General features: G+C 43.6%; 5 protein-coding genes across 5 annotated transcripts in view; 3 read left to right on the top strand and 2 right to left on the bottom strand. All coding sequences in view use genetic code 11, as the record gives it.

The window, feature by feature from the left end:
• Positions 1-11,323, top strand: part of EGR_05468 (Epidermal growth factor receptor) — a gene marked incomplete at both ends in the record, with an annotated part of 42,648 nt that extends 31,325 nt beyond the window's left edge. The window contains 4 exons of the mRNA XM_024494717.1: positions 1,384-1,568; positions 5,199-5,468; positions 8,819-9,184; positions 11,102-11,323. Coding sequence (XP_024350902.1) covers positions 1,384-1,568; positions 5,199-5,468; positions 8,819-9,184; positions 11,102-11,323 — 1,043 coding nt within the window. The remainder of the gene's footprint in view (positions 1-1,383; positions 1,569-5,198; positions 5,469-8,818; positions 9,185-11,101) is intronic.
• Positions 11,324-12,779: 1,456 nt separating this feature from the next.
• On the top strand, positions 12,780-14,786 carry EGR_05467 (Tyrosine-protein kinase transforming protein erbB; the record flags this gene model as incomplete). The annotated part of the gene is made up of 6 exons (XM_024494716.1): positions 12,780-13,002; positions 13,090-13,236; positions 13,332-13,429; positions 13,611-14,061; positions 14,241-14,522; positions 14,680-14,786. 6 exons carry the CDS (start codon positions 12,780-12,782, stop codon positions 14,784-14,786), a joined length of 1,308 nt encoding a protein of 435 aa, XP_024350901.1.
• Positions 14,787-16,137: 1,351 nt separating this feature from the next.
• On the bottom strand, positions 16,138-19,617 carry EGR_05466 (Ubiquinone biosynthesis protein COQ7; the record flags this gene model as incomplete). Its single annotated transcript, XM_024494715.1, has 11 exons — positions 16,138-16,215; positions 16,290-16,358; positions 16,518-16,772; positions 16,847-17,011; positions 17,101-17,161; positions 18,128-18,271; positions 18,354-18,856; positions 19,114-19,282; positions 19,313-19,410; positions 19,456-19,522; positions 19,550-19,617. 11 exons carry the CDS (start codon positions 19,615-19,617, stop codon positions 16,138-16,140), a joined length of 1,677 nt encoding a protein of 558 aa, XP_024350900.1.
• Positions 19,618-20,365: 748 nt separating this feature from the next.
• On the top strand, positions 20,366-22,408 carry EGR_05465 (hypothetical protein; the record flags this gene model as incomplete). The annotated part of the gene is made up of 4 exons (XM_024494714.1): positions 20,366-20,386; positions 21,906-22,004; positions 22,047-22,106; positions 22,310-22,408. 4 exons carry the CDS (start codon positions 20,366-20,368, stop codon positions 22,406-22,408), a joined length of 279 nt encoding a protein of 92 aa, XP_024350899.1.
• A 116-nt stretch (positions 22,409-22,524) lies between these two features.
• Positions 22,525-27,172, bottom strand: EGR_05464 (arginine and glutamate-rich protein; the record flags this gene model as incomplete). Its single annotated transcript, XM_024494713.1, has 5 exons — positions 22,525-22,560; positions 22,672-22,755; positions 24,321-24,546; positions 26,832-26,969; positions 27,006-27,172. The coding sequence occupies 5 exons, from the start codon at positions 27,170-27,172 to the stop codon at positions 22,525-22,527; spliced, it is 651 nt and encodes a 216-aa protein (XP_024350898.1).
• Between the last annotated feature and the right edge of the window lie 231 nt (positions 27,173-27,403).

Below are 27,403 nucleotides of genomic sequence, written 5' to 3'. Positions count from 1 at the left end.
ACGCATTTAAACTGTTAGCATGGCACGTTTAAAATTTTCATGTAGCAATCTTTTTTGTGACTGGGCATGACAATATCTTAGCGCCTCTATTCTCCCCCGAAGCCATAGTAGCACATTATCGGTGTGGAGGATTGGCTAGGAGGCTATAGGTGTGTCCAAAGCGGAAGTTCAAACCGCGGAGCTTGAGGAGCTCGTACAATCAATTGTATCGTTAAATAACTCAAAAATGGCATTACACAGTCGCCTTCTTTTGAGCACCGTAGTTGGTCGTCACAACTTAGTCACTAATTCCAAATAGAGGTGAGGTAACTTTGGTGCATTTGGGCTATTTCATTGCATCCCTTTTTTCATCTTTCTCTTCGTGAGATACTTTGGAAAGAGGACTCAAATTACCGACTCCGTTGCTCTTTAACGAGCGCATTTCATGCACCACTTTCCTGAAGTTGATACCCCGCGTCTCTTCCTCCTTACCGCCTTGTTCTCATTTTAAGGTTTCTCAGCCATCCCTCTATCTAAATTCTTTTCAACTTCCGGAGGCGCAGAGTGGACACTACTTACTTCTTCACGTGACCATCACGCCTTTTCGATGATGGACATTCTCCTATCATCCAAGGTGTTCTTTTGGACAGCACAGTAATAAGCATGCTTATTTAGAAGGAGGTTTTACTGTTGCTGTACAAAGAGAGAGGTCCTCAGGGGTCGTAGGTGTGAGGTATCGCTATGCCTCAAGACGGTAGCACTAACAGTGTGGACAGAAGTACCGGTGTAATTAACTACTTGTGTGAATACTCCGAATAATTCCGGAGGAGATAGTTAACATAACGCTGGTCCGATTTACCTCCGTAATGTTTTCTTAAATAAAAAGAATATGTTAGAAAATGTTTAATTATCACAAATCAGGTGTCAATCTTCTCCTACTGCCTAGATGAGAGTGGTTCCCCCTCTTTAATAAGAAGTAATAAGTTGACAAATGGCTTGAAGCCTTGGCATGTAAAAAAATAGAGAGGAGAAGATGCCAAGTTGTACTTGCCACACGTTCACCCCTGGGTAAGATGCCACCGTTGATGCGTCTGCATTCACAAAGGCAACATCACAATTTGATTACTGACTGACAAAAGGGTGTGTTTTGTACTTCAACGCACCAATTAAACCACCCATTACACGTCAAACTTTCACGTACCTATAATTTTTAACATCATCCCTTTCTCTCACCACTTTGGTGGGCCGTTCGAATCTTTGAATAGGAGGTTTGAAGTGGCTGGCAAGTCAACCTTTTAAGGCCCTACGATTACAAGACAGTTGCTCCCCCGGGGAAGAGATGCCCCTTCATGTGATGAGATGCGTCAAATTGAATGGGTTACTTCAACGTGCCCTTTCTTTTAGACGACACCTATGTGCCGAATGCAACGGCAACAGAACACCTCTCAGAGAGGGAAAAACAGATGTTGGAGAGGCGGGAATGCCTACGATGTCATGAGCAATGTGCTGGAGGGTGTACGGCCTACGGACCGGAGTTCTGCAACAACTGTCGCTATGCCAAAATCATGATTGATGTGCAGGCGAATAAGGTTTGTTCTGTCTCAGTGGATTTAAGTATCGGAGAGGAGGTATTTACAATTCCTTTGTTGGCATGCAAATTGTATCTTTAGTCCTCCTCACTATCCTCAATGTCATTCATATATGCCCTTTCTTTTGTCAAGAAGTTATAAGGGGAAAATCTTCCTCTCTCGTGACTTTGTAGGCAATCAAAACAAACGGCCACCTTTATTTAGAGAAAGCCTAAGGGGAATTTTTACTTCTTCCATAATAACAATGAAACTCCTGTCATTGGGCTGGGAGCCATCCATTCGAGTTTAAAGCTCTCATAAACCAGGGCAGGGCAATGCTTGTTGTCCAAACACACACAGACACATTTTTTTTCCTCGGTTTCTCCCTCTGTTATTTCACTCCTTTTTCTCCGTTCCGGCTCTAGGTGGACTTTCTAACTCCCTTGGACAGCTCTATGAGGGAACTGTAGCCCCCCCCCCCTAACCCCCTACTTAGGCACGCCTGTCAATGCTGATGAATTTGTGCTCTCTCTCTCTCATGTGAGAGAACACGGATGCTTTATCATTGTGGCAATTTACGCGAGGGTGACTGTGCCACTTAACTACACCAGAGCAGTCAATTTGTCACTCAGGTGTGCTCACAATACATGCTCAGACTTGACTGCTTTTGTCGAAAAGACAATGCAAATAAAAACACAAAAGGTTGATTGCCTTTTTCTTACTATCCCTCCCACACGCATGATGAAAATTTTCTTCCCTTGAAGTTCGTTTTATCATCAAGATCTGAGGTTGACAGCTTCCATTTGAACATTCACAAGAAGGCGCAATGGCAAAAAGGGGGGAGCAACAACAACAGATGCGTACTTTTATGAGGTCCAATTAAAAAAGCCGCTCCTTACATTTGTTGGAGGTAAAAGTACACAGACATATAGTTTTTTAAAGAGGCAATTCGGCTATTCAACTGTCATATTATTGGCAATAAAAATAAACCCTTTTTGCTGTACATCCTAACTGGTCCATTAGACTAATTTTTTTTCCCTATAACTGGTGGTGTGTGTGTGCACAGTCTCGATCTTGATTCCACCGGTTTTCATACTTACTACGGGAAAAGAAAAGGCGCCTATCCGTTTTATCTGTTCTAGCATCTAGCTCATCGGTTGAAGACGTACGAAGGGTTATTCCTCAGAGGGGGAGGAGGAAAGAAGGAGGGAGGGATGTGACTAACATTGGATACGAACTGGGTATAAGAAGGATTCTTTTGTCTCGACAATACCTTTCGGCGGATGCCAATGCTACGCCAATCACTTTAAAGAAGAAGACTTGCCTGAAAAGCGGATGTCACTTAGGGCATTTCATTCATAAGGTAGTATTTATTCTCCAGAATTTCGGCATTATCTCACCTCCTTTCCGCTCGGTTGACAAGTCATTTCTGCTTGGGTATTTGGTGGGTGTATGCTCCGCAGGTTTGTTAATTTCATCTTTAAATAACGCCTTGTAAATCTGGCTCCAGATATCTCCATCCTTACCCCATTTCCAAACTGCTTATTTTGCGTGTGTTTCTGTGATTGTCTAGTACCAGAAGAAGTCGATGCATGGTCAGGATCTTTGGAAATAAGTGGCAACGCAGAGGATGAGGCGGTATCTCTCGCCCATCTTAAAGTACGGGTGACTTTCTTTCCAAATGTGGTCATGAGGTCTTGTGTCGTGTTGTGAGGGTAGAAGTGGAAGTTTTTTCTCGGGCACGTCTCGTCTGTATCATATCGCGTGAAGAGGAGGTCGGGTCTGATCGTTTAGCCCTCAGCTAGTAAACAAGCACCCACAGTCCTGTGAGGAAGAGGTGAGGCGTATCTCCAAAGTGTGCGGGTAGTAGTGCGTGACTAGGGTAGAGGTAAATAAAGACGTGTTGGTTTGCTTAAATGTGGGACACATGACCCACTTCATCAGGTGTCAGTCAGGTGGCCAGTAAACAATCTAAAATATGTGGTGTAAAGAAGTGAAGCAGAACGTGGTGGTCTTTTTCACCTGTTACTACACGTTGCACCAATTTGTTTGACAGCTTCCACTACGCCTTCTCCTTCCCATTTGATGTCATACGTGTCAACCCATTGTCACGCCATCATGCACACTAGGCATGATTAAAAGTTTTGCTGCCCAGGCTACCAGAAAATTAACGAGTCAACAACGAAAGGTAGGAGAGGGCTCTCCTTAGCACGAGGCATCTATCACATCGTGACACACCACGATAAGGGGTGCGTTAGAACCGCTACCTCAGCCTCTCCAAACGCTATGCGTTAAATTTGAGGAGAATCTTTTTAACTCGGGTTAAGTTGAGCTGACTTTGAAAGAGGGTTCCAACTGTAAAGAGAACGATAGCGAACCAATGGCCTGACCAACTGATTGGCTGACTAATGCACGTCTTTCCACGCACACTTTACGATGGTGCAAATGAAAAGTGGAAGGCATTTTCCAAGCCCCCCACAAGTTACAACAAGTCGTGGTGTAGCGAGTTATACCGAATTCGCACCACCTCATTGGTCACCTAGTAGTAAAGTGAGGAGGTGTCATGACTTGTTCACTGCTTTTGTCAATCAGTATTGTCAACGATTGTTTCTATTTCAGCCTTCTTTCTCTAAATCGCCTTCCCTTTCTGGTAATGATGTAGATCAGAGCATTTCGGCCTTCTCTGAAAGTGTTGCTGATTTCGGGCTTCAAGTTACCCTTTTACCTGCACTACAAGCAGACGCGTGTCTGCGTACGTTCATTTGTATTGAAAATGAAGAGCAGCTGTATGTGGGGCAAGCAGAGTTCCACCATCATAAGGGGTGATAAATGTGGTACCCCCCCCCGGCCTCATTGGGAGTCAACCATATGTAGACACTGGATTGGATTTAAAAACAATTCTACCGCTCTTTTATTTCGTTTCTCCTCCTCCCCTTCAAAGAGTATCCATCATGTTATGTGACATCTCGACATCCAATTTTATAAGAATTACGATTATCATCTGTGAAGAATAAACCATCATTGTGTTTCGTAAGATTCCGCACTTTTGCTTGTTTATTCTCGGTATTCTTATAACTTTTTCCTTCTACCATCCGATTTTGTGCGCTTTGACTCTCACCGCTCTTTCCTTCTCCGCTTTCTTTCTTTCTTTTTCATGCTTGCCTTAATTACGCCCCTCAGTGAGGTGCTCTTGGATCCTTATAATTAAGGAGGCTCATCATTTGGACGATTCGAACTGCTTCAGAACCAAAGGAAGGAAAAAAGCTAGGATAGTTACCAAATATTTGAAGCACTTTTTAATGAATACTCGTAGCCCCGGCTGCCTTCCCTTAAGTAATAACCATTAAAACAATGTGGGCGTAATTTCACCCTGATGGGTCACTAAAAGTGGCTACATTCTGCTTTGTAGTTGCCTCTGGAGACGATGAAATAGGTATAACTTCATAATCACCTTTTTACAGGTACACAGAAAGGGTGATGGATTGGTAGCCTAGATGGCACAAGTAAAAGCCTCATGCTCTCGTCGTGGTAAAAGTATTATGAATGATCAAAGCGACCCACGGTACTACTGATAGATAATTAAGCAGCATGTCACCCAACGATAAACTTAGTCAAATTCATATTGTCTTTTATTCCCTCTCCACTAAACAGTTTATCTGCAACTCAACATGCCCACCAGAGCTCTACAAAATGGAAAACACCAATCTCTGCCTGGACGAGGAGCAGTACGAAAAAATGTCGGGTGCAAAAATGGCGCGTGCCCGAAATCAGGCCCTCATAGCGGCTGGAATTGTCCTCCTCTTTCTCCTCATCTTCTCTCTCGTACTTGCTGTTCTCTGCTTCAATTACAAGGCCAAACGCAGTCGTATTAAGGAAGCCTTAAAATCTACCTACACTAATATCAAAGCACCGGATATGAAGGTGAGCTCTTTTGCCTACCTCATGCCAAAGTAGGATTTTGGCGTGATTGCTTACTAGGCAGATTGACTATTAACTACACTCACTAATAATTATGGAACCGCTACCATGTCACGGCCGACTTATCCCCTCAGCTTCACCTGAATTCGTTGTCTCGCCCTTCCATAACCACTCGTTCGTGTTACTTCTGGCTTCTTGCGATATGGACGAGTATTAGGTTGTCACATAATGTCTACAGTTAGGCTTTTGGCTGTTGATGTGTTAAAGGCGGTTCTACGGCGGACATCATGCAGAGCCCCAGGGCTGGTTGGTGATCAAAAGAGGCCTCAATTTCGAGGGTGGTTTTATCTGCTTTCAACGACCTTATCGTGTTCAAATCCGACCTACCTCCAGTGATAGTCATTATGCCGAAACCGATATTGAGTCATTTGTTCATTCACAATGGCGATTGAGTTGTCTGCAACGGTCGCTCGCCTGTGACTTTGTGGTGCAGTGTCTAATTAGCGAAACTCAGTAACACTATCACGATATAAGGAATACGAACTTTGAAGAGGTTTTGCCGCATCTTCAGAGGCAGGATAGTTGCGCGCAGGGAAAACAAGTATGTTTATAAGCAAGGGAGTGATCCCCTCCTGAAATGATTAATTAATCCCTTTAAGATCTCATAGACCTCTGACATGGCGACGATTTTGATAGGATCTATTTTTATTATCATTTTTGCCGTCAGATGAAGTACAGTCAATCAAGTGTAGTCAATTGGGGTGAATGTTTTGCGGCGGGTCAAAACCACCACAGAATGGAGGGGATGAGGAGGTGGGCGGTGAATGGAGGAAATGATTTAGCATTCACCTTTGAAGTGGCATCTCTCCACAACAATTTTTATTACTTCGCTCGCAGCCTGCAGGATAGTCACACTTTGGTGGAGGTGCGTTTCATGTGCGGTTGGGTGGAAAATTTGACCTAATTTTGTCCGAGAAAAAGGTAGTCCATTCTTTCTCCTTCCTAATGCTTTGTACAAAGCTGGTGTACTTTCGAATAAAGTACAAACAAATGATGGGATTTGGAAGGAGGTCGTGCGAAGATTTTTCACTACACTCTATCGAGATGCCATCCGGTCACGTGCTCCAGTCAACAGCCTTTGCTAGTCGTAGGGGAATTTGTCAGGAAGATAGCCCCGAAAGTTCTCCCCACTGCAGTGCTATCCAGCTATACATGCTTAGAATGTAGAAGAGCTGAGTTTCTCTTTCAATCCACACATCTTAATGCGCTCAGATCTGGTTTGGTCCCAATATGGTCCATAAAACACGATTTCGTGTTTTGCTGGCTGCCGAAGGTTGAAAAATTAGTCTTTTAGCGCGCGATTTTATAACATAGGCAGCTAAAGTGATTTGTGATATTCTTGCTGGGTAAAAATGTTTGCTCCCGCGCACTAACACTCACCGCCAAATGGCAAAGTATGCAATACTGAAGTGGAGAGCCAGGAAAGACCGAGTGGAGGACCACCATCGAATGCATAGCCGGCGTTATCCAGTAACCCCATTCTTGGATGGCTTGGTGAAAACTCGTCCACTTGTGCAGTTTAACCTCTCTGTTTCAGATAAGACCAGAGTGTTTTTTGTCCATCCTATTCTCCGTTTTGATTTTCTCGGTAATTTTTTGCCTATTTTAATGGTCATAAAAGCGCATTTACCTCGATGACAGGGCAAAAAAGTGGGCCGTTTGCAATGCATAGCTCTTGCTGTGTGGGCATTTGTTCACCTAAGGTGGAGACACATATCAGCACATAGTGGTAATTGGAAATAGGGGGGGGGGGTGATGATATTTAAAAAGGGGAATATTTCACGCAGTTTATTACCTCCCAAGATGGTTTTATAATTTAAGTCCACAACTAGTCAAAATTCCGAAAGCAATTGACGAGGTTATGGCCAATTAGTTTTCCTTTCTAGCGAGCCTGGTGTCCTTACACCTACCCCTCCACCTCAGTGGCCACCTATCCATCTAGCTCTATCCATTTGCTCATCCATCTACCCATCCCATCCCATCCATCCGTCTCTCTATCTAGCAATCCATCTATCTGTCTACCTATCTACCTCACCATTCGTCTATCCACAAATTCTACATGTCGTCTTCAACATTTTTGTGGTGTTTCAACTCATACTATGTATGCGGTTGTAGGTGTTTGGAATTTTGTTCCCGTTGTTTGATTTAAGCTAACTTAAATTTCAAAAACTTGTATCTCAATTACGTCAAATTCTGTTGCCTGGATGCACTAAACAATGAGTGAATGAAGCTTTTTCAAAAAAAAGCAAGATTTCTTTTTATAAGACGTATAAAAGGTAATTTAGCATGCTTTATAATTTGTGCGTCTGTTGATCTTGATTATTCAACTATCTTTCGTCCGTTCCGTTGCCATGGTGAAGCATAAACTTTTGGGTTAAAAATATCCTCCCATTTTCGCTACTAAATCTGCATTTTTAATGCGAAGGTTGACAGTCGGCCGTCGAGCACAAAAAGGAGGGCTCCGAATTCTCCCAGCCCCAAAATATGCGAATGGGACTTTGCACTAGGCAATGCCCCCAGATCTTGATTTGTACCTAACTAATTAACACTTACCTGAGGGAAATTTGATGCGCCGAACTCTGGGGCGGGAGTGAATCAGATCCATTCTCCCTTTTTTCTTGCCTTAGTCACCCTCCGGTTCGTTGAAGGAGCACATTAGAGTCGATTCAGAGGTGTCTTTAGCTCCCCTAGGCAGTGAAGGGAGGCGAGTTTTTGTGCCGTTATTAGGCGATAATGTTGGTGGCCTTTGTGTCCACCTTGTTGATGGGAATTGCTGCACCTGTTGATGCTTCGTCGTCGTGGCGGTCATAAATGCTGACTACAGGCCCGAAGTGTCCAATTTCAAAGCTCACTGTTGGACTGGCTAGGTGCCCCAGTGAGGCGAATTAATTAATACAACTATCTGGATCAGAGGGGCAAATCATCCCACTACGGCCCAAATGTATGATGTTTTTGTAACACCGTAAACGCTAAAAGTGTCATTTTTCCCACACCATAAACATTCCCACATCCCACTTTATTGCTCCAAACTCCGCCAGTCTGCTTACGTCATAAAAGTTTGAACAGTTAGCAATGATAAGGAACATGTGTCACGCATATCTGACACCTAGATCAGATAAGGAAAAAAAGCAAATATTTCTGTTACTTTCTGATCGCAGTACTACTTCATCTCTGATTGTGGAATAATATTTGTTGAATAAAGTCGGGTGGAGACTCGAGCTACCACTGCTAGAGCCAGAATGGTCAAGTGGTGAACTGAAGCTACAGCACAACTTTCCTTTCTCACGCTGCAGGACGCAAAATCAAGCAGGGAACCAAATATGGGCCGTTGGGAGATGATCAACATTGATGACTTGACTTTCGACGATGCCAACAATCCCATCGGCAGAGGGGCATTTGGTGAGGTGTATCGAGGCAAGTGGCGAGTACCGAAGCGAGTGTTGAATCAGTTCAATTGGGCACGGAACACTTCGCTGGATGTGGCTATCAAAGTGATTAGATCAGCTGCACCCACAGCTCAAGGTGGTGCTGCGTCAAATCTCGGTGCCTCTGGATTAGACAGCAATGTCAGCACCGTTGCAAGCTCTCAGCTGGGCGCCAACACCATTGATCGCATCTCCGCTAGAAGTAATCTCCAGGATATGCTCACGGAAGCCAAGGTAACTACCAATGACCTTACTTGTCAGTATCTCATTCCTAATGAAAGCCCTATCTACTTGATATTTTCATGCGTTAAAATCAACAGAGTTAGGCAAGAGAAGTAATGGCACGAAACTTCCAGGAGATCCATCCCTCCAGGTGTTTGTCTACTCTGAACACAGTAAGGTTCATGACTAGTAGCCCTCTTATCCCAGGGCTTGGCATTCGTTTCTCCCTGTTAGGAGAAAACTCATTTTTGAAATAAGCCGTGAGATTTAAAAGGGATTTCGTTTTTACAAGACCGAAGAGTTTAATTAAAGTAAGTTGTCTTTCAAATTTTCCCCTTAGTTGCCTATCTTTAATGACTATTAGGCTCTACCTTAGTTACCAATTACTCCTACGTTAAACGTCAGCGATGTGAATTCATTTAGCCGGTGAATTTATGTACCACTTCTCATGTTGGAAGTCCTTAAAATAGCATGCCATTTGTAATCAAATGTCATCACTTTCTCTGGTCTGGCATCTGTGTACCCCATCTGATCCACTTAAACAATCAACAACCTTGGTATCCTACTTTCATCTGAAAGTAATCCTATGCTAAATTTTGTGAAATACGTATATAAAAACTAAAATTTGGCCGAAATTTTGTTTTACTCTATAATTTTCAAGCAGCTTTTCTTGCTTACTATGAAGAAACAACTGAACTTCTAATTAGGCAAAAATGCATGCGGGTTTATGGGTCTTTCTAACACAACTGCCCCGTAGATAACTACCCCATGTTACGCTTCCTGCCGTTAAAAGTAGGCCCAACGACTTCATACACATAGTTCATGAATCAGTGTAAATGTTAAACCAGCATGAAATGTTTGCATTTTTCCTATTGCTCACCCGTAGTACCAGCCAAAGCTCCTTCCAACTCACTACTAACGGCTTTGCATTCCCGGTTCGTCAGCCTATTTCATGGGTTTTATGCAACCTTAAAAGGTTAAATCAAAGTGTACAAAACTAAAGTAGACAATGGCATGTTTAAAAAAGCGCATTACTTTTCACCTCTGTTGGATTGCCTTCCGGAATATGACTGTGACTCACGGAAATTTGGCTCGGAAGTAAATAAATTCTTGATCTAAAATAGGACTACACTTTAAGCGAAGCATTAAATCTATTTTTGCCCTTTCAAGGTAAAAGGTAGCAGCCAAAAATACGCCCACGTTGATGACCCTTGCCGTTGACATTTCAACCATTTTACTTAGCCCTTGTAGTTGTCACATTTCGTTGCGAGCTTCACCCAAAGGCAGTCCGTGGGACGCTACATTCTTTCAGTCGTGAGAAACACACATCCACTGGTGGATTAATATCATTCACTGCCGGAGCCAAAAAGGCTCTACAGCGAATCGGGGATGTACTTATGAACAACACCGATCCGAGCAGCTTTTAATGCATTATTCGTACCATTATACCATGTCCATTTGGCCCACTTTTGGACTCTTGCATTACGCCAGTAGACAAGTCCGCTTTTAGCTAAAAGAGGGGATGACGTATACCACTTTATAGTTCTTAATTAAAGCACAAATGTCTTTTTTCTGCTTGAAAATAAGAAGAGTTGCCATTGGCTACTGGATTTTTGGGAAAATCTACTACCTAGTTAATGACCCCTGTAATTCAAGCCTTGGCCTTTGGGCAATTTTAAAGTACACTCCCTATTTTCCAGTGATAGAATAGGGCCCTGTTGTGTTGCGTTCGTTTTCCTGTCCTTTGGATGAAGGATAGAAGCTGGTTTTCCCCACTTTTCTGAAATTCTGAATTTGCAACAAGTTTAGTGGTTCTTGCTTCCCTCCTCTACTGAGAATCTACCTTAAGTAGTATAAACACGGCTAGCAGAAAGACATCTGATAGCTGGAGCCTACTTCTCTTGGCCTTCTTCAATGCGAATTTTGTAGGTAATGGCCTCGGTGCAGCATAAGAATTGTCTGCCCCTCATTGGTGTCTGTTTGACCCGGAAAATGCAATGCATGGTGTCGATGTTTGTGGAGGAGGGCAGTCTGGATCGTTACCTACGCCTCCACAAGGACGACTTGAATAGTTTCACCTTGCTTTCATGGGCGGAACAGATTGCTGACGGGATGGCCTACTTAGAGGAACGTGGGATTATTCATCGGTGAGTTGCGGTAGTACGGAAGTCTATAAACAGCCTTCTATTTCGGTAGGGAAAAAAAGGACCTGGCGGAAAGTTAAGCCTACATCGCAAATAAAATAATCAAGTAAAAGAAGTAGCAACTTCCTAGAGGAATGTCGGCATGACAAGGTTTGGGCTGCACACGTTGTTTTAATATCCAATTCAAGTAGACCTCCTTTTGCCATTTCTAAATAAATGAATCGGACTTTAGAGTTTTTGAATGCTTTAGCTAGTGTTGTTCTGAAAATCATCCATAAAATGTTGAAATTCTATCCAAAACCCTTATCTTTTGAATCTTGTCCTCTCCGAAACTACTTAAATGAGATATTAAGTAGACTGAGTTACAATGTGAGCGGTGGCAAAACGGCATATCCCTGGTCCCTCCAAATCGTCTAATCTATTCCTCATTCAGTTACTGGTACAAATATGATGTAAATGTAGAGGATGAACACGAGGGGGTGTCTTTCTCCCTAGAAGAAGTGAACACTTTCCCGAGTTGTATCGTGTCGACCAGACAGATTTCGATCGCATTCATTTGGTCATCATGGCAGGAAATTCGTGGTGACCATTCTGCATGCACAGCTTGCAGGGGATGACGTGGCGTGCACCCTAGTGAATGGCTTGGAGATAACTTTGGGAGGCAGAATCCATTACTCATCACATGTCAGTTGTCAAACCATCTAAGCACAGCACCCGTTAATGGCATTTGACCTTAATTTAAGGTGCCACCAGTGACATTCACGAATTGCGATGGTCGTTGAGACCCAGATACATCCATCCTTCAACTGTTTCACCACCGGAATTGAGTGCTTTACGACAAATTTGTTTGAGAATTTCTGCTACCTTGGAACCAAGTTAAACATGATTTATTAGGTGGACAAGCTTGAATCACTTTCATCAACTGTAACCACCGCTTTATGGAGTGGCGCTGCAGAAAAACCAGCAAGTAATACCGGAGACAACAAAGAGTATCGTACCAGTAGACTGACAGACACTTACGCGCCAAAATATAACTTTCAAGAGCCACAAGAGTTCACAAGTTCCGGCAGGCACTTGAGGCAACCCATGTCGTGAAAACACCTTTGGTCACCCGACGCCAGTAGGAGTGTGGGAAAAGTCGCTTGCGGCACCTCACAGCGACCGTATCGTCGTGGGAGAATGATAAGGCTAGCGCAGCTACAACAAATATCATTCTACCGTGTAGCTCTAGCCTTCTTATTTGCGAGTGTCAGTCTCGGCGCTCTTTTGGGAGACAGAAATTAAAAACCATCACTCAAACAGTCTGTCAGTTTTTTTCAATTTAGTCCTGACTTAACGCCATCCCACTTCCATTACCCTCTCCCTCCTTCTTGGCCCGTAACTTTGATTAATTTCAAGCCTTCCCATTTTTATCCTTCATGAGCTGAAGGCTGTCGAATGACTAGGTCATTAATCCTCATTAAATGTCTTTCCACCACAACGTCCGCAGTGATTTGGCCGCAAGAAACGTGCTTGTTCAGTCCCGGGAACTGGTGCAAATAACCGACTTCGGATTGGCTAAAATGTTGGACACCAACGACGAGGACAGCGTTGTAGTTCGCACTGGACGTGTTCCAATTCGTTGGTTGGCTATTGAGACGCTTCAAGCTGGCATCTACTCTCACAAAACCGATGTCTGGAGCTACGGTAATGAAAATCCCCATTTCATCTACATTTTTCTTATGTTTCTACTTATTACATTTAAGTAAAACTCTCATGTGTTTTTGAATGCAGGTGTGACGCTGTGGGAGATTTTCACATTTGGCAAACAACCCTACGAAAATATAAGCACCTCGGAGATTAAGGATCATGTAATGAAGGGAGTGCGGCTGAGTCAGCCGGAAATTTGTACGCTTGATACCTACATGGTGATGGTGCAATGTAAGTCGCGCCTCCCCCCCTCCCCCGTCCACCTCATGTATGAAATGCTTTTTCCTTGCCAGTCGATCTTATTAAGGCCCTATTTACTGCTCTAGGCTGGATGGAAGAACACGAATCCAGGCCGACTTTCTTAGAGCTGATGAAATGTTTCCACAAGTACTGTCAAACGCCGGGCAGATACTTGTACATCGAGGTAATTCAATCTGCCTTTCTTGGGTGATGTTGAGACTGCTGCGCTCTTTGATAAAATCCTCCACCGCATCCAGGAGGAGGGATGAAGAAGCAGTCGCACAACTAGTTCACTCCCTAGCCTTAGGGTCTATTGTTGGGCCAGACATTTTGAGAACGCCTTCACTTACTCTACCGTGCTTTAGGGCGATGAGTATGCGATAACTCGTGCCTCTCCGTACACCCCTTCACCGGCTCCTTGGACCGAGATGAAACCGCTGCCGAGTAGTTTCCGGGGCGTACCAGACGGCACCTTGGGGCCACCCAACGGGACAGGGTATGCCTTTAGGTTCCCTGAAGAGCACTTCTTCGATGATCATCAACGCCACCTTCTGGGAGAGACGATGGGAGAGGGCAGTGGCAACCCGGAGGCAGAATCTCTTCTTCCACAGAGAGCTGGCAACGATCATCATCATCATCATCATCGCCGATTTTTTTCCCACTCAAATGAGACGAGAATGCGACAAAGCGGGCGACAGGAGCGTGCTCCGGCTGCTGGTGGTGGTGCATCGACAAACACTTCCGTGGTCTCGACGAATTTGGACTCGTGGCCAACTGGAAGCGGGATGGGATCGAATGCCGCCTTTCCTGTCTTAGGTTCGTTTAAGACTGTCGTTGACAGTGTAGAAAAGTTGAATTTTAAATTCTTAAATCCTCCTTCTTTGACAATGAGGCGATCCATTCAGCCACAGCTTTATGGTCCACCTAGTCAATCAGCTCAGTATCTAGTCCACGATGCCTTAGTCAATCATCTCTCTGGTGTCTTCTTCATGTAGAGCATAATCAAAACCAGCAACAACAACCGAAATACTACAACACCGCTTTTCTGGCCAGTGGCACTTACGGACCCCTTGTTAGACCACCATCACCACCGCCAGCGCCACCACCCCTCGCACAAGTGGAGCGTGATGATGACTTAGACACGATGGGTAGTGGGATTAAAGACGCTGAGATTAACTACCTTTCCACTCTCGAGATGTCTATGGACGGTGTTGAGGGAGCGGGTGGAGGGGAACAATCGTTGCAGCCAGAAGACTACCTGGAACCGAGAGCAAGTGGTAGGTTGTTGAAAGTTTCTTCAAATGTGAGGTTTGCAGCCTCAAGGTAGCGTCTGAACTGTCACTGGGGGTAGCCTCAATGCGCCACACCATCATCTGGAGTTTTTTTACCCCCATACAATCGACTTTGAGATATTTTCTCACTTCTTCCTTGAAGCCGATGGCAAAAAACGGTCGGGAGGTTTCAATGCCGTTGGAAATCCCGATTACTTGGTGGATAATCAAGGATACTTCCAACCCGCCGGTCCGACTAAACCTGTTTAAAGATGCGCATCTCTACTCCCGTCCCCACCTGACCCCTTCCTTCACATCTGGTGTAAATATCACCCAATCAGCACAGGTAGTGGGAGAGATGGAAGAGCACATATCATTCGTTATTGTTTATACCCCTCCACACACATCCATCTTCAACGTACGTACCTGTGAATAGCGTCAGCATTTACAGAGGCCATGGTTAATATGGCCTCTCCGCGTCCTTTCTGTCCATCCTCCAGACTCTTCCTTATTTGCTCCCTCAGCCCTTTTCTAGCTTGTCATCCCGCGCCTAACCGATGTTTGACTGCGTTCATTGAAACTTGCCGCCGCCATACACGCCAGCTTACTTCTCTCACCTGTGCCAAACAACTTCATTTCTACTGACAAATAAATTAGTAGTACATGCCCCTAGGTGAAAATTTTGTTAGATGGGCTGGTTAACGTTCGGAAGTTGATACTTTTTTATTTTACAAAAAAGTCAAGGAGGGGAAATATATACCTCCTTTTCCTGAATCGCGAAGAGACTTTCTGTCGTCCATGGCAACAATTTAATCTCTGCTGAAAGCTACAGTACTGACCGAGTTGGGTGTCACTGTTTGACCATTCCACTCGACGTTATCAATTAAGAGGTGTCACTGAGCGGAAGCTCCCCTTCCTGCCCCCTCCCAGCCCTTGAAGATGGAATCACAGTGATGCAGCTCGGGATAATGATCGCGGATTGGTGCTTGAAACAATAACCAACTCGCGTGGTTCAGGACCCAGGAGGCTCTTGGTCTCACTGTTCAAGAAGCCAGAGATAAATGAGTGGATACGTAAAGTATGCAAGAGGTTAATTAAAGAAATCTATACAACCAACATTTTGACTTAGTTTGTGGAGTACCACAAGACCGGTTTCATTATTTAGCCCTGTTTCCGCGGTTAATGCTCCAAGGCTGGTTCCGAAAGCCATCCGACCACTCCGTATACCACCAGAGGTATGCCTATGGGTATGCAATCGAGAAGTCGGAGGGGTGCAGCACAGACAGTAGCGGCAAGCGGACCCGCTCCGAGCAACTAGGCAGCCCGATTTTGTCAGCTACTTACCGAAAAATGGCACCGTCATGAGACGTGAAGTGTCAGACGTCACTTATTTTCCTAGCAAGCAATTGTTCACGGCCCCATTTGCTGTGCTGCGTCACGTTGAAAAACCCAAAATTATTAGACACCGGAAAGAGAACTCTTGACCGGTCTATAACAAACTTCCACAGATTCACCAACCATCTGTAGAGAAATCTTTGTAAGGAACACGTATTATGGAAATTCTTCCCATTAGATGAAAAACTGGATGATTGAATATCTGTTTTCCTGGATGATGGTCAGGTCAGATTCTCTCGGTCACTTTGATGCTAGCCAGAGTAGCGAACTTCACGAACTGATTCAGCTGGCGGTGGAAAGGTGGCTAAAAAGTGAAGGAAGAGAAATCACCTTTTGGACAAGGAGGGCAAAGGATTAGGTTAATATAGTGCAACTTACTAAATCAGAAACGTTTTCACGCAAGAGATCATGTTGGTCAAGGTCTCTGTCACGGAATTCTTTCAGGATCTGACGAATAGAAAGAAAGGTGAACAGGCATCAAATTTACGCATCACCCATAGGTTTGGGGTCTTAAAGGCTTAAGATTCAAAAGATGATCAGATGCCATGAGCACCTAGGGGCTTCGTTCAATTCAAAAACTGCAAAATTGGGAGTATGAATGATTACCTCCAGGAGCTCCGCATGTGAGACTGGATCGTCGGCAAGTAGCTCACGAATTTGGTGATTGTAATGTTCACCGATGGCAACTTCGATAGCAGATTTACATGTTAAGACAGCTGCTTCACCGAAAAGTGCAGTAGCGATACCAAAAGCGAAACCTGCTGTTTTCCATAGCGGCATCAGCAGAGATGGTCGAGCACGGTTAAGAGGAATGAGTTTTTCAAACCTTGATATGCTTAAGTTCTCCCGAGTGAGATTTTGCTAGATTATTAACAAGAAATAAGTATCTCATAGTCCACAAGTTTCATTCAATAAAAAGACGAAAATGCACTAACCTCTATGGTGTTTCTGATATGCTTACTAGTTAAGACAGCCAGTTGTCCTTTATACATATATTTTGCTGCTAACCCCTTAGCATGATCAACTCGGAGTACCCTATCCAACAATTTTCGAGTTCGAACAGAAGACACAGTGGCCATTTGGATTAAAAAAATGACGGCCTAGCGAAAGTAAACCAATTAGCATTCGAAAAGGAGAATAATATAATTCTGCGCTAACAAAAGGAGAAGGAGATTAAATATGGACCAACTGAAACAGAATTAGGGCCATATGCAGTAGTTATCTCCGTTTCGCAAGTAACCATGTCATACCTAAAAAGCTGAAGCGCAATATTCTAGCCCACTTGAATGATTGTCCATCATATCAATATGCTAACAAAATGATAGCTTAAATATACCAGTGCAAAGCAACTTTTAGTTTCTCTTACTATCCTGTGTGTGTCGTTAGTAATTTACGAATCTGAATATCAGTCCTTCTACCCTATCAAGTTAAAGCCTAAATTAATATTTTCTCCATTCACCAATCATTAATTCACACTGTTTTATACTTTATCAAAAGCCTTTACTTAGTAAACTTTGGCAATTCTGTACCTCCTTCGTATACAGTGAACAACGCACTTGCAACTATGAGCACCTTTCGACCGTAATGTAGCGTCCCGAGACTCCCTGAAGACGAAAGAAGACAAATACTCGGGCAGAATATATATTCAGCGCAGAGAAGGTGTCTGGGCTATTGGCATGGCCCAAAGGACCAGCCCACCCAACGAGGTACAAGGGGGGCTGATTCAAAGTGCAGAAGTGGCGCCTCACCAGTACCGAGGGATAAACCACTATCGTATTACAGTAATGCTAGGAGCTCACCTTTTGCTAGCGCATCGTTTCGGTGCTATATCGTCTTCCACACCTATTCGCCCCAACCGGGAAAAATGAAACTGATTTTTGACAAGTAATTTTAGCGCTTCCTGAGAATACACCGGACGGCGCAAGTGAAACTCTGGACGGGTTTTCGATTATGCTACTGGGTTCCACATATCTCGAACGCCCACACCCAACCCCCCCCTCACCCTCGAAAAAAAAATAGAACCAACCCCCTAACCGCCCTTCTTTTATTCAATCATATGAATAAATACAACTGAGACTAAGTAGCTTCATAAAACCAAAATTATGGTTTTTGCGCAGCCTACAACCGTCACAGCCAAGGGGGAAACAATGTGGTAATAATTAACGGCTACTATCCCGCTACCATAGCGACAATTCACGGTTGTCGGCGTAGATCACCAGAGTCGCGTGTGTCTATTGTTAGCCCACGCAGCTCTTTGATAGTTATATCTCGCTTGCCTTTCATTCAACCGCCAAAGCGTATTAATATCAGTACTTGAGAAGTCTGCATGGCCTCTGAACAACATTGAAGGTGTCGTTGCCCTGAAAATGCAAAACAGGGGGAGGATCTAATTAGAATACCTCGTTGACTTTATGCACACAGCCATTAATGACTAGGCCTTACACAAGCCGCTTGGAATATCGCAAGGCTGGTCCCTGCCTCAGGAATCCACTTTCACCTCGACTCCTTAATTGCGGTATATGAACTTGAACTGCAGACTTCTCCAGCGCTTTTGGAACACTTGGAGACGACTTGACATCGCCTTTTGGAGTGGGTTCTGGACGTGCTTCCAGATCTGGTGTCGCGCGCAACGAAAGTGACGAGCAGCGTTGAACTATGCGCGAGGAGGGGGAAGAAGGTGGTCGCTTAGCTTCCACGACTGGCGCTGGAAGAGTAGAGACTGAGGAGCAACGAGTTGGTATGGGGAACGCAGAGTGAAGGGGACTGCGTGAACGTCTATAACGTGGAACAAGAAATGCATCGACATGATGGAAGAATTCAGGAAAGACTACGAAGTTGTTGGATTGGCGAAGGGGGTGGTCTTGATTGTAGTGCTTTTTCATGAAAGAGAGCATCTTCGGAGAGGGAGAATCTATTGGTAGATCGGTGGCCACTAAACCCTCCTCCTATTTCGAAAAAAAGAGTAAAAGAACAATGTCAGACATTTATCACACCGGTACAGATATTTTTTGTAGTTAAATTTGTGCATTATTTGAGGGAAACCACCATTTCTTTCAGAATATCTCTCTCGGGAAAGCAAAAAACGCGCAAACGCCAGCGGTTTACTTCGTTATAATGCCTAACTTTAAGTTTATAAACTACTTAATCTCGCCTGAAAAGCAGTGAGTAAAATGGGTTTGCAAAATTATTTCATCCGACATACCTGAAGCATCCCTTCAAAAAGCTCTTTTCCGTAGCCTCGACGCTGAAAATCTGCTGACACGTAGAAATCCAGGACACAAACTGGTTCTACTTCAAAACACTCCCCAAATGAATTAAAAAGGAAAAGCTTCTTTTTCCCAACCTTTAACAGACCTATTGGAATTTTGGAACTAACAGTTAGGGAAGTGAACAATCCCTACCTTTGATCACCTTTGTCAGTGCATGTAAGTACATAGCATCGATGATTTGTGTACCGCAGTTTGTGTAAACTTGTTACTATACTCGGCAACGATTGAGCCTAAACAGTGTATTAATTGTAAATAGATGAAACAGAAAACCTTACCTCAGCTGACTCCCGGCCAAGCCTATCGATAACGAGCCTTAAAAATTCAGTCTCTTTAGGATAATGGCTAACAATAAGTGAAGACCCATATTACCCAGACGAAATGTATTCGTGATCACAAGTAAATTTTGAAATGCGGTTGGGGAAGACACGTGCGACCATTTTGAAGGATTCCATAATCCAATTATCACAAAATCACATCATTTACCCCGTATTCCAAATCAGGCAGTAGTTAAGTAATTTTGGTTTGTGCACTATAACAAAATACCAAGAGGTCAAGAAAGTCCAGATACAAAATTGAATAGAACAAGTCGCTTAATAAAGAATTTTACAACAATCTCCAGAAACTTGGTTTACAAGCCAAAATCATTAATTGTGAGACTAGGAAATAGGGCAGACCCAAAACATGTATGACTTAAATTAAAACCTAATAGAAGCGTTTTGAATTATAAGCATTACATTTGTTAGCCATACGAGCAGAACAGAACATGTGTTATTAACGTATAAAGGGCAGTAGCCGCTGAAACAGTGCTTTACAATTTTTAATGCTTGTTTTGATCATACGCGCAATTAGATCTTCTTGGTTTGCAGCTTTGCAACATAGCGTGATTATTAAACAAATGAAAATCATTTGCTTTTTGTGGGTAGTAATACATGTTTCACTATGCTAAATTTTTCCAAAGTCTCCACCATAGAGTCGGAGCACAGAATCAAGTAACTGCAGTAATCGCATAATCTGCCACACATTTAGGTAAATAAGATAACTTTTTGATTGGCATTTTTTAATGCACGGAATCGTGAAATCTCCGGCATCGATCATCACAAGACAGTCGGCGCTTCAAAGCCACTCATGAATAGGGGAAATTAGTCATCAATCTTCTTGCATATAAAAATTCATTTGGTTGAGACTATGCTTCGACTAGAGCATCTCGTACGCCTAAAAACAGAGCTACTTCTTAGTAGATCAGTTAATTTTCTAGAGGCAGAATGGTGGCTGAATATTTTACCTCGGTGAAAATAATTTGTTGCAGTTTTTAAATAAACAAAGCAACCTATCTTTTGTAACACCGCAAATCTCTCCTGTGGTTGCAAAAAAAGTGACATAAATGAGGGAAAGACAAATTATTTATGCACGAAAATTATAAGAGTTTGGTGATACCACCGGAGGATGATGGTGTTTATGGGGCACAACTTGGTTTATGCTGCAAAATCCAACTACACATCAGATGCAATGGTAATCTACTTCTCATGCGAGCGACAGTAATTTTGATCCCAACGCCAGTGTGCTTTTAAATTATGCGATGAGTAGGTGGATTTAATAGTTGTTAACGGCTAAGTCAATGCTCTGAAACCAGTGCCTTTTGCCTAAGACAAAACCAAACGTTATTCTCTTCAGAGAGGCAATGCCTTAAGTAGGTTTCCTCTTGCTTCTGAATTCTTGCTTTAGGTTTGTTTATCCCGTTTAACTAGAATTCCTTCACCCAGTAGCGACAAAAAAGGATGTGCTATTTGCTCACATGATTAACATCCGCATATAACTAACGCTGCCGGTTCAAATTTAGCTCCATATCTTGCAAAATATGGAACTGGGATGACTAATAAATTCAAATCATATTCAAACCATTTTATTGAGAAGGTGTGCCATCGCAGCTACCTGCAGTGGATGCAGGGGTCAGTGCAGCACTTTGAATAAATATTATTTTCAATCGGCTCTATCCGTCCCTACTTGTAATTAGGAGTCCGCCGACATGGTCAGGAGGCCATATCCTACAGCAGGAGTACAACTTGCCAATGCTTAAGATTCCTTACAGCCTAACAGAGTTTAAGGCTACCTAACTCCTTAACAAATCCATTAGAAATAATAAATACCTTATCTTGATTCAAGTGTTCTATTTTTTGGATGAAGGCTGTCATATTACAAAAAAATGATGATGTTTGAGACACGATTTCGCGTTGTGTTTCAAAATTACAAGACAGTTTATAAAGGACTTTAGGTACGAAGATTGTGGAATACGTTGGTCGTATAACTCTAGGAATTGATAAAAGGACCGCTTTGGCTGGTGGGCTGGCCTCTGGGCAATGCCACTAATTCCAGGCCTCAGTGCATGCTAGTATACATATACTCTGCTCGAGTTCTGAATTTTTTCTGCCTTTAGAGAAACCCATTGCCCTACAGTTTGTTTAACCAAACGCTTGTGTGGGATTTGTTGAAGTATACAGTACGACTTTGCCTACACATGCAAATAGAAACACGTCAAATCTAGTCGTTAAGCATTTGATTGGCACCCTTACCTTTTAAATTATCATCCAATTTAGTATTTTTGGCGAGGTTATTCAAAATAATCTTTTTTTTTAAACTACCAATTTAGATGAACAAAAGAGCGGGAATAAGAATGCCGAAACCTGTTACTGAGGAAGATGCAAGTTCTCAATTATTTTTAATTTTTTAGCTGAAATACCAAATATCCGTGACGGCACACTCTCTAAGTGAGATATGTCGTACGAGCACTAATGCTGACTTTCGAAATAGGGTCTCCGCCCTACTAAAGGTATGAGGTTAATAAAACTGATTCTCGTCTCACGACATTCAGGTGCCCATAAGGGATGTTGAAAATGAGATTTCTAACATCCTCTCCACTATTTGGATTCACGTAAGTTATTAGAACAGCTTTTCGGGTTCTGAAAAACAAGTGGCACCACTTCGATTGAAGCATATTCACTGGGAAAGGTGTCCACACTTGACGCCCTAATTTCCTCACACAACTCAATTTCTCCCGTTAAACGTTACCTCCGTGCGTCACCAAAGCTGTTGAATCCTCCGATTCCTAACGTATACTTCCCTTGCCAATTGTAGCCCACGAGTGATATAAAGGCCCTACAAGCCAAACGCCGAAAGATCGTGGCCAACTTTGGAGCGGCAGACTTCGACCGCCTCTTCGAAGACATGGAGTAGCCTCTCTCACTCTCTCCCTTACCCCAATTCTTCCCTTTGTAGAAAAAAAGTCAAAAATCGTGAATTATGGCTATATATTTGAAATATATACATACAAACAGCGCTATCTTTGCCGGTCAGTCAAACGTATTTTTGCCATGGAATGCGGTATCCTAGGAGGCAAAAGGGCAAAAAAATCATCCTGCCAGGTAAATACAAGGTAAAAGGAGGGGAAGAAGGAATGATAGGAAAGAGTGTTGATATTGTCCCACAAGCGGGCCTACCTCACGTTTTCTGGCCTCCATGAGTTTCCGATTGTTCTCCTCAAGAATCCGTTCCAACTCCTCCTGCTTGCGTCTTTCCTCCTCCTAACAGATACGTTAGTATTGAAAACCAAATAAGTTTTCGAATTTACAAAAATACCGCAGAAAATCAACTCAAGTGTTTTAAGATCAGTAAGGCAAGTTTAAATCAAAATTATCCACATTTTTATTGAGATTAGGCGCCAGTTTTCGCAAATTTCTGCGTGAAACGTCCTTGTCAATGACAATAGTTAGGGGTAAAACACTCAACTAGAGCGATTTTCGGATCACTGGACCAGAAGGGTCTCCCATGGCATGGCATGGAAGGCACATGCGACTATCCACACCCTCTTCACAGAGATTCCTAACCCTGAGGTGCGCGGTCAAGAAATGAGGTCCTTGTGACCAATCGCGCGGAGGTAGATGCATCCCGGTAAGACGTGATGATTAGAACGGGAGTAATAGAGTAAAAAGGGGCTTTAAGGATTGTTGGTTTACTCTACACCGACCCGATGAGTGATTTGTGTCGAAAGGTAGCTTTTACACTCCAACCACCCAATCCCCACTTCCAAGACACTGCTCCAGTTCCCACAGAGGCAACCGGTCTACCCAATTAGTGCGACAGATCTGGAGGGTGTGCAGCTACAATTTCTTCCTGGGAAAGAATAGTCGTTGGGACGAGACACCCAGTGCGAAGAAAGCGGTGACAAAGCGAGGCAAGACCTCACACCACGTAGCCCAAAACTTGACCGCGAGAAGGTGAAAGGGAGGCACTACTTCACTGTCAGCCTCGTTCTCCTCTCACATCTCGCCAATCACACAGGCAAGTGCGCAAAGTAGACGGCCCGACCCGTAAACAGGGTTGGAGTAGAAGCTGAGGCAGTCAGAGCTGTTACTGTGGCCTACTGAAACAGCTTCGCAGCAAGTTCGTACCTCTCCAAGTGTGGGAAGAAGGTGGAAATGAGTCTTGAACTCCGAAGTAGCACTCTGACATCCCACATCGGCGCTTATTCAAAGCACAGAATGAAATAAAACCGTAAAAATGACTAGAAAAGACCTTTTGGCACTTCTAGAGCGTCAGACACTAAGATGTACGCAAAACAGGGTCAAAGTCATTTCAGTTGACCCTTCAATAAGGTGTTCAGTCCAGCAAGTCATGGGAGAAGTGTATTTGGAAATAGTCAAACGTATTTTGACAAGGAGCCTGAATCAAGCCACATTAATGTCATTAATCCCTCCAGCAATGAGAAAGAACGATTTGGAAGGGAACGAATCTTGCCATGTCACTTCTTGGGAGAGAGAATGTGGAATCATCGCATCATTTTGATGGAGAAAAAAAGGATAAACTTCTTGAGTTTCCGGAGCGCGAAAGGGATTTTTTGGGGTAAGGAAAGTAAGTGAGAAGCCTTTTCAAGCTGTTAACAGAAGGCAGATTTGACTTTACAATAGCAAATAGCCCACAAAGACATTCTGCAGTCCCTTCACCGAAAACCGATTTGAGAATTTCGTGGGGTCCACGAAGATAACGCAAAAGGCGCGATCAAAGAAGTAGAGCCACACTTACAACTGGAAACTGTTCGTACCGGACAGTGACAATGCGACATTAGACAGCTCGTCCTTCCGACACTCACCTCAACACGCCTCTTCTCCTCATGCGCGCGCTGGATCTCGCGTTCAATATCCTCCATCCTTTGCTGCACACGTTTCTCCAACTCCGCCTGGTAGAGACGCTCCAACTCGGTTTTCAGGTCCGCCGCCCGATCGACCAGGGCCGCCTCGAAGGCCTCGGTCACTCGCGCCTCCAACTGGCGTGCAGCTTCAAGCTCGCGTTCTCGCTCCTCTTGCTCGCGACGCTCTCTAGAAGGAAACGTTCTTCTAGACAGTCTGGAAATTTCATTTAGTCGTTTTATAGTAACTTCCGATCTGGATAGTCTCCAAAAGAGCAAGAGGGGAGGGGGGGAGAGAAACGAGAAGAGACCTTCAATGCGTTTCGTGGCTCTTCAGGATCTGTTGATCTATCAGTTCCTTCTACATGCTTATGAGAGGGTTGTTTAATTCAAACTGAGACCCAGTTTCACAGGCTTGAATAGGGAATGCCACCATGCCAATTTCGTCTCATTACTGCTCGTAATGGCCGATATACAGATCGCGTTCCATTGTAGACACCGTTAATAAAGATGGCAGGCGTCGGTAGGGGTACTTGAACACAGGAGCGTATGTCAATGACAGGAGGGACAGAGCTGGCAGAGTACGGTGATAGGTTGTTCTGCTGAAGTGGTAAGGCATTTAAGAAGTGTCGACGGTACAAAGATGATTGCACTAAAGCTTGTTAGTGACGACCCCGTCACCAGTTCGCAGAACAGCGATACGTCGTGCGAACATTCAGCAGGCAAGTGGAACGCCTGATCAACACCCAACTTGTGATGAAATTGATCGAGGGGGAAACTTTCCTGCGAGAAAGTTTGGCACAATAATTTATGAGCACCTGTGATTTCGACGAGAACAAGTGGAGCTTTTAACTTTTCATTGACATGGCAGAGTCTAAGATTGCGGGGAGGTGGGGAAGCGCTGCTACAAACGTCGGGTTTTTTAAATCGCATCGTTAGATGTGACAAAATCTGGGGCAGGATGGGGCAGGCTCTTCCGGGGTGGCACAGCCTCAGTGACAACTCTTCCCATGCATTACATAAACACTGAAAAGAGCATTTAGCTGTAGCATAAGATTACGCGGCTAAATAAATGACGTTTACCATTCCTTAAAACTTCTCTCCTTATATAAACTCAAATCAACGTGCGACTTAAATGGCCCATAAAATAAGCCAATTTTTCCGTTTGCAACACTCTCTGGAAGGAGGAACGGACGAAATAGAGCCTTGCCGTGTGTTGCGACCCCTCCAGTCCCTTGTGTATGCATGCTGACACCGAAACCAAACCTTACATCACGATGATTGTAACGAGGAAACGGAAAAGCCAAATTAAACACTGTGGGGCAAAAGTACTTCTATTTAGGTACATGCTCCTAAGGGGGTAATTTTAAAGTAGCCAGAGAATTATAGAATGACCTTATGCACACCCACAGGCCTTGAAATGACATCTTGGGGGCGTCCAGGGCGCCACATATTCAATCAGTTTTACACTCTGGAAGGAACACAATCACTTCGAGGAAAGCTTAAGCTTAGGGGTGACGAGTGATTACTGTGGGAGATGGGAATTGATCGTGTCTGACCAACATAGTGCACATTAAACAAAGGGACCAATAATGTAATGGAACACATCACTAAAAAGGCCGGAGAAAAAAGCAAGTGTTCTTTGTTGATGTTTTGAAGATACATGAAAGCACTTAAGACAAAAATAACGAAAAGGTGCAGGAGGATTCGGCATATACTGCGTACTTTTCGACCACTTTTCATCCAGATAAGTGCTTATGGGAAAAGTGATTAGCGTGCAAAATGCACTCCTTGTGACAAACTTAACCTGCTCTAAATTCAGTTGATAAAGAATTTGCTTGATCTGCACCTAATGCCCGAAATCCACCCGATTGGAGGCAATAACGTATTTCCCAAATTCAGATGTCTGTCACTAGATGCATTTTGCAAACCGACAGAACACCTTAACATCGTCCATTTACTTATAAGTATTCACAACACTACGTTTGGAAGGCATTTCTGGCACGAGCGAATTTACGTATCTCCAACACACTGATAGTTATGCCACACCGACCGTCATATGATTTCACACCGCAACGAAAAGACATATGAGTCAAGCGGTGAAATTTAACTGCCACGTCTTGTGGGTAGACCATATTTAAAAATATGCTTGGGATAGATGATAGTGCATGATAGCTGCTCTCTACGAAGAAACACAAAACCCAACAGATGATCAACAAACCACGAGCAAAAAGACATCACCCAAGAGATTTAAATGTGTAAGAGAGGAGAGCCAGAAGCTCTGAAAGAGAACCATGACAAAAAGGAAATAAACGTATCCATTAAAGTGAAGGATGAGGAGAGGTTGTGGCGTCTACAGAACAAGCATTTAAACTGTGCTAGAAATCAAACTAAAACTAATTACACTGCGGCTCAATGTGTTATGCATAATCTTGTCAGGGAAGCGCAATAAAGCCGTGCTAAGAAGAAACAAACCTCTCCTTCATCTCCTGCATTCTTTTCTCGTATTCCTCCTTTTTCCTAGCTTCCCGAATTTTTCTATCAATGTCTCTTAAATGTGACTTCTTTAGTCTTTTTTCATTATCATTTGATGGAGATGAAGAGCTGTCGCGCCTGCAATGATTAATACGCGATGTTGACCTATCTTACTTTCGCCGATGCTCGGATCGATTGCTATTTCGAGGTGGACGATCACTGGGTCTATAAGAGCGGTCGCGATCCCGATCCCTTTTTCGTCTGTCCCTTGATGGGGAGCGATAGCGCCGATGTCTAGACCGGCGCCGGTCAACCGAAGACCTACTGCGCGACCTAGCCATTTAACTACTTAAACCACCCACAGACCAATTTTAGGATTAAAACACGGACAATAAAATTTTGTTGAGTGAATCGATTGAAAAACACTTAAACCCAAGTTGGTACCACAAAGAAGCAGGTAAAAAGTTTTTAAACGGAAAAAGTTTTCCAGCAAAATTGTACTGAATATTGGCCATGTATTGATCAGAAGGCAAAATGGTATTTTCAAAAAAGCAGCAAAATGACAAATAACA

The sequence above is a fragment of the Echinococcus granulosus genome (genome assembly GCF_000524195.1).
Source record: "Echinococcus granulosus chromosome Unknown EG_S00040, whole genome shotgun sequence".
Lineage (NCBI taxonomy): Eukaryota > Metazoa > Platyhelminthes > Cestoda > Cyclophyllidea > Taeniidae > Echinococcus > Echinococcus granulosus.
Note: the sequence above shows the minus strand (reverse complement) of the source record. Positions and strands in the feature narration are given on the sequence as shown.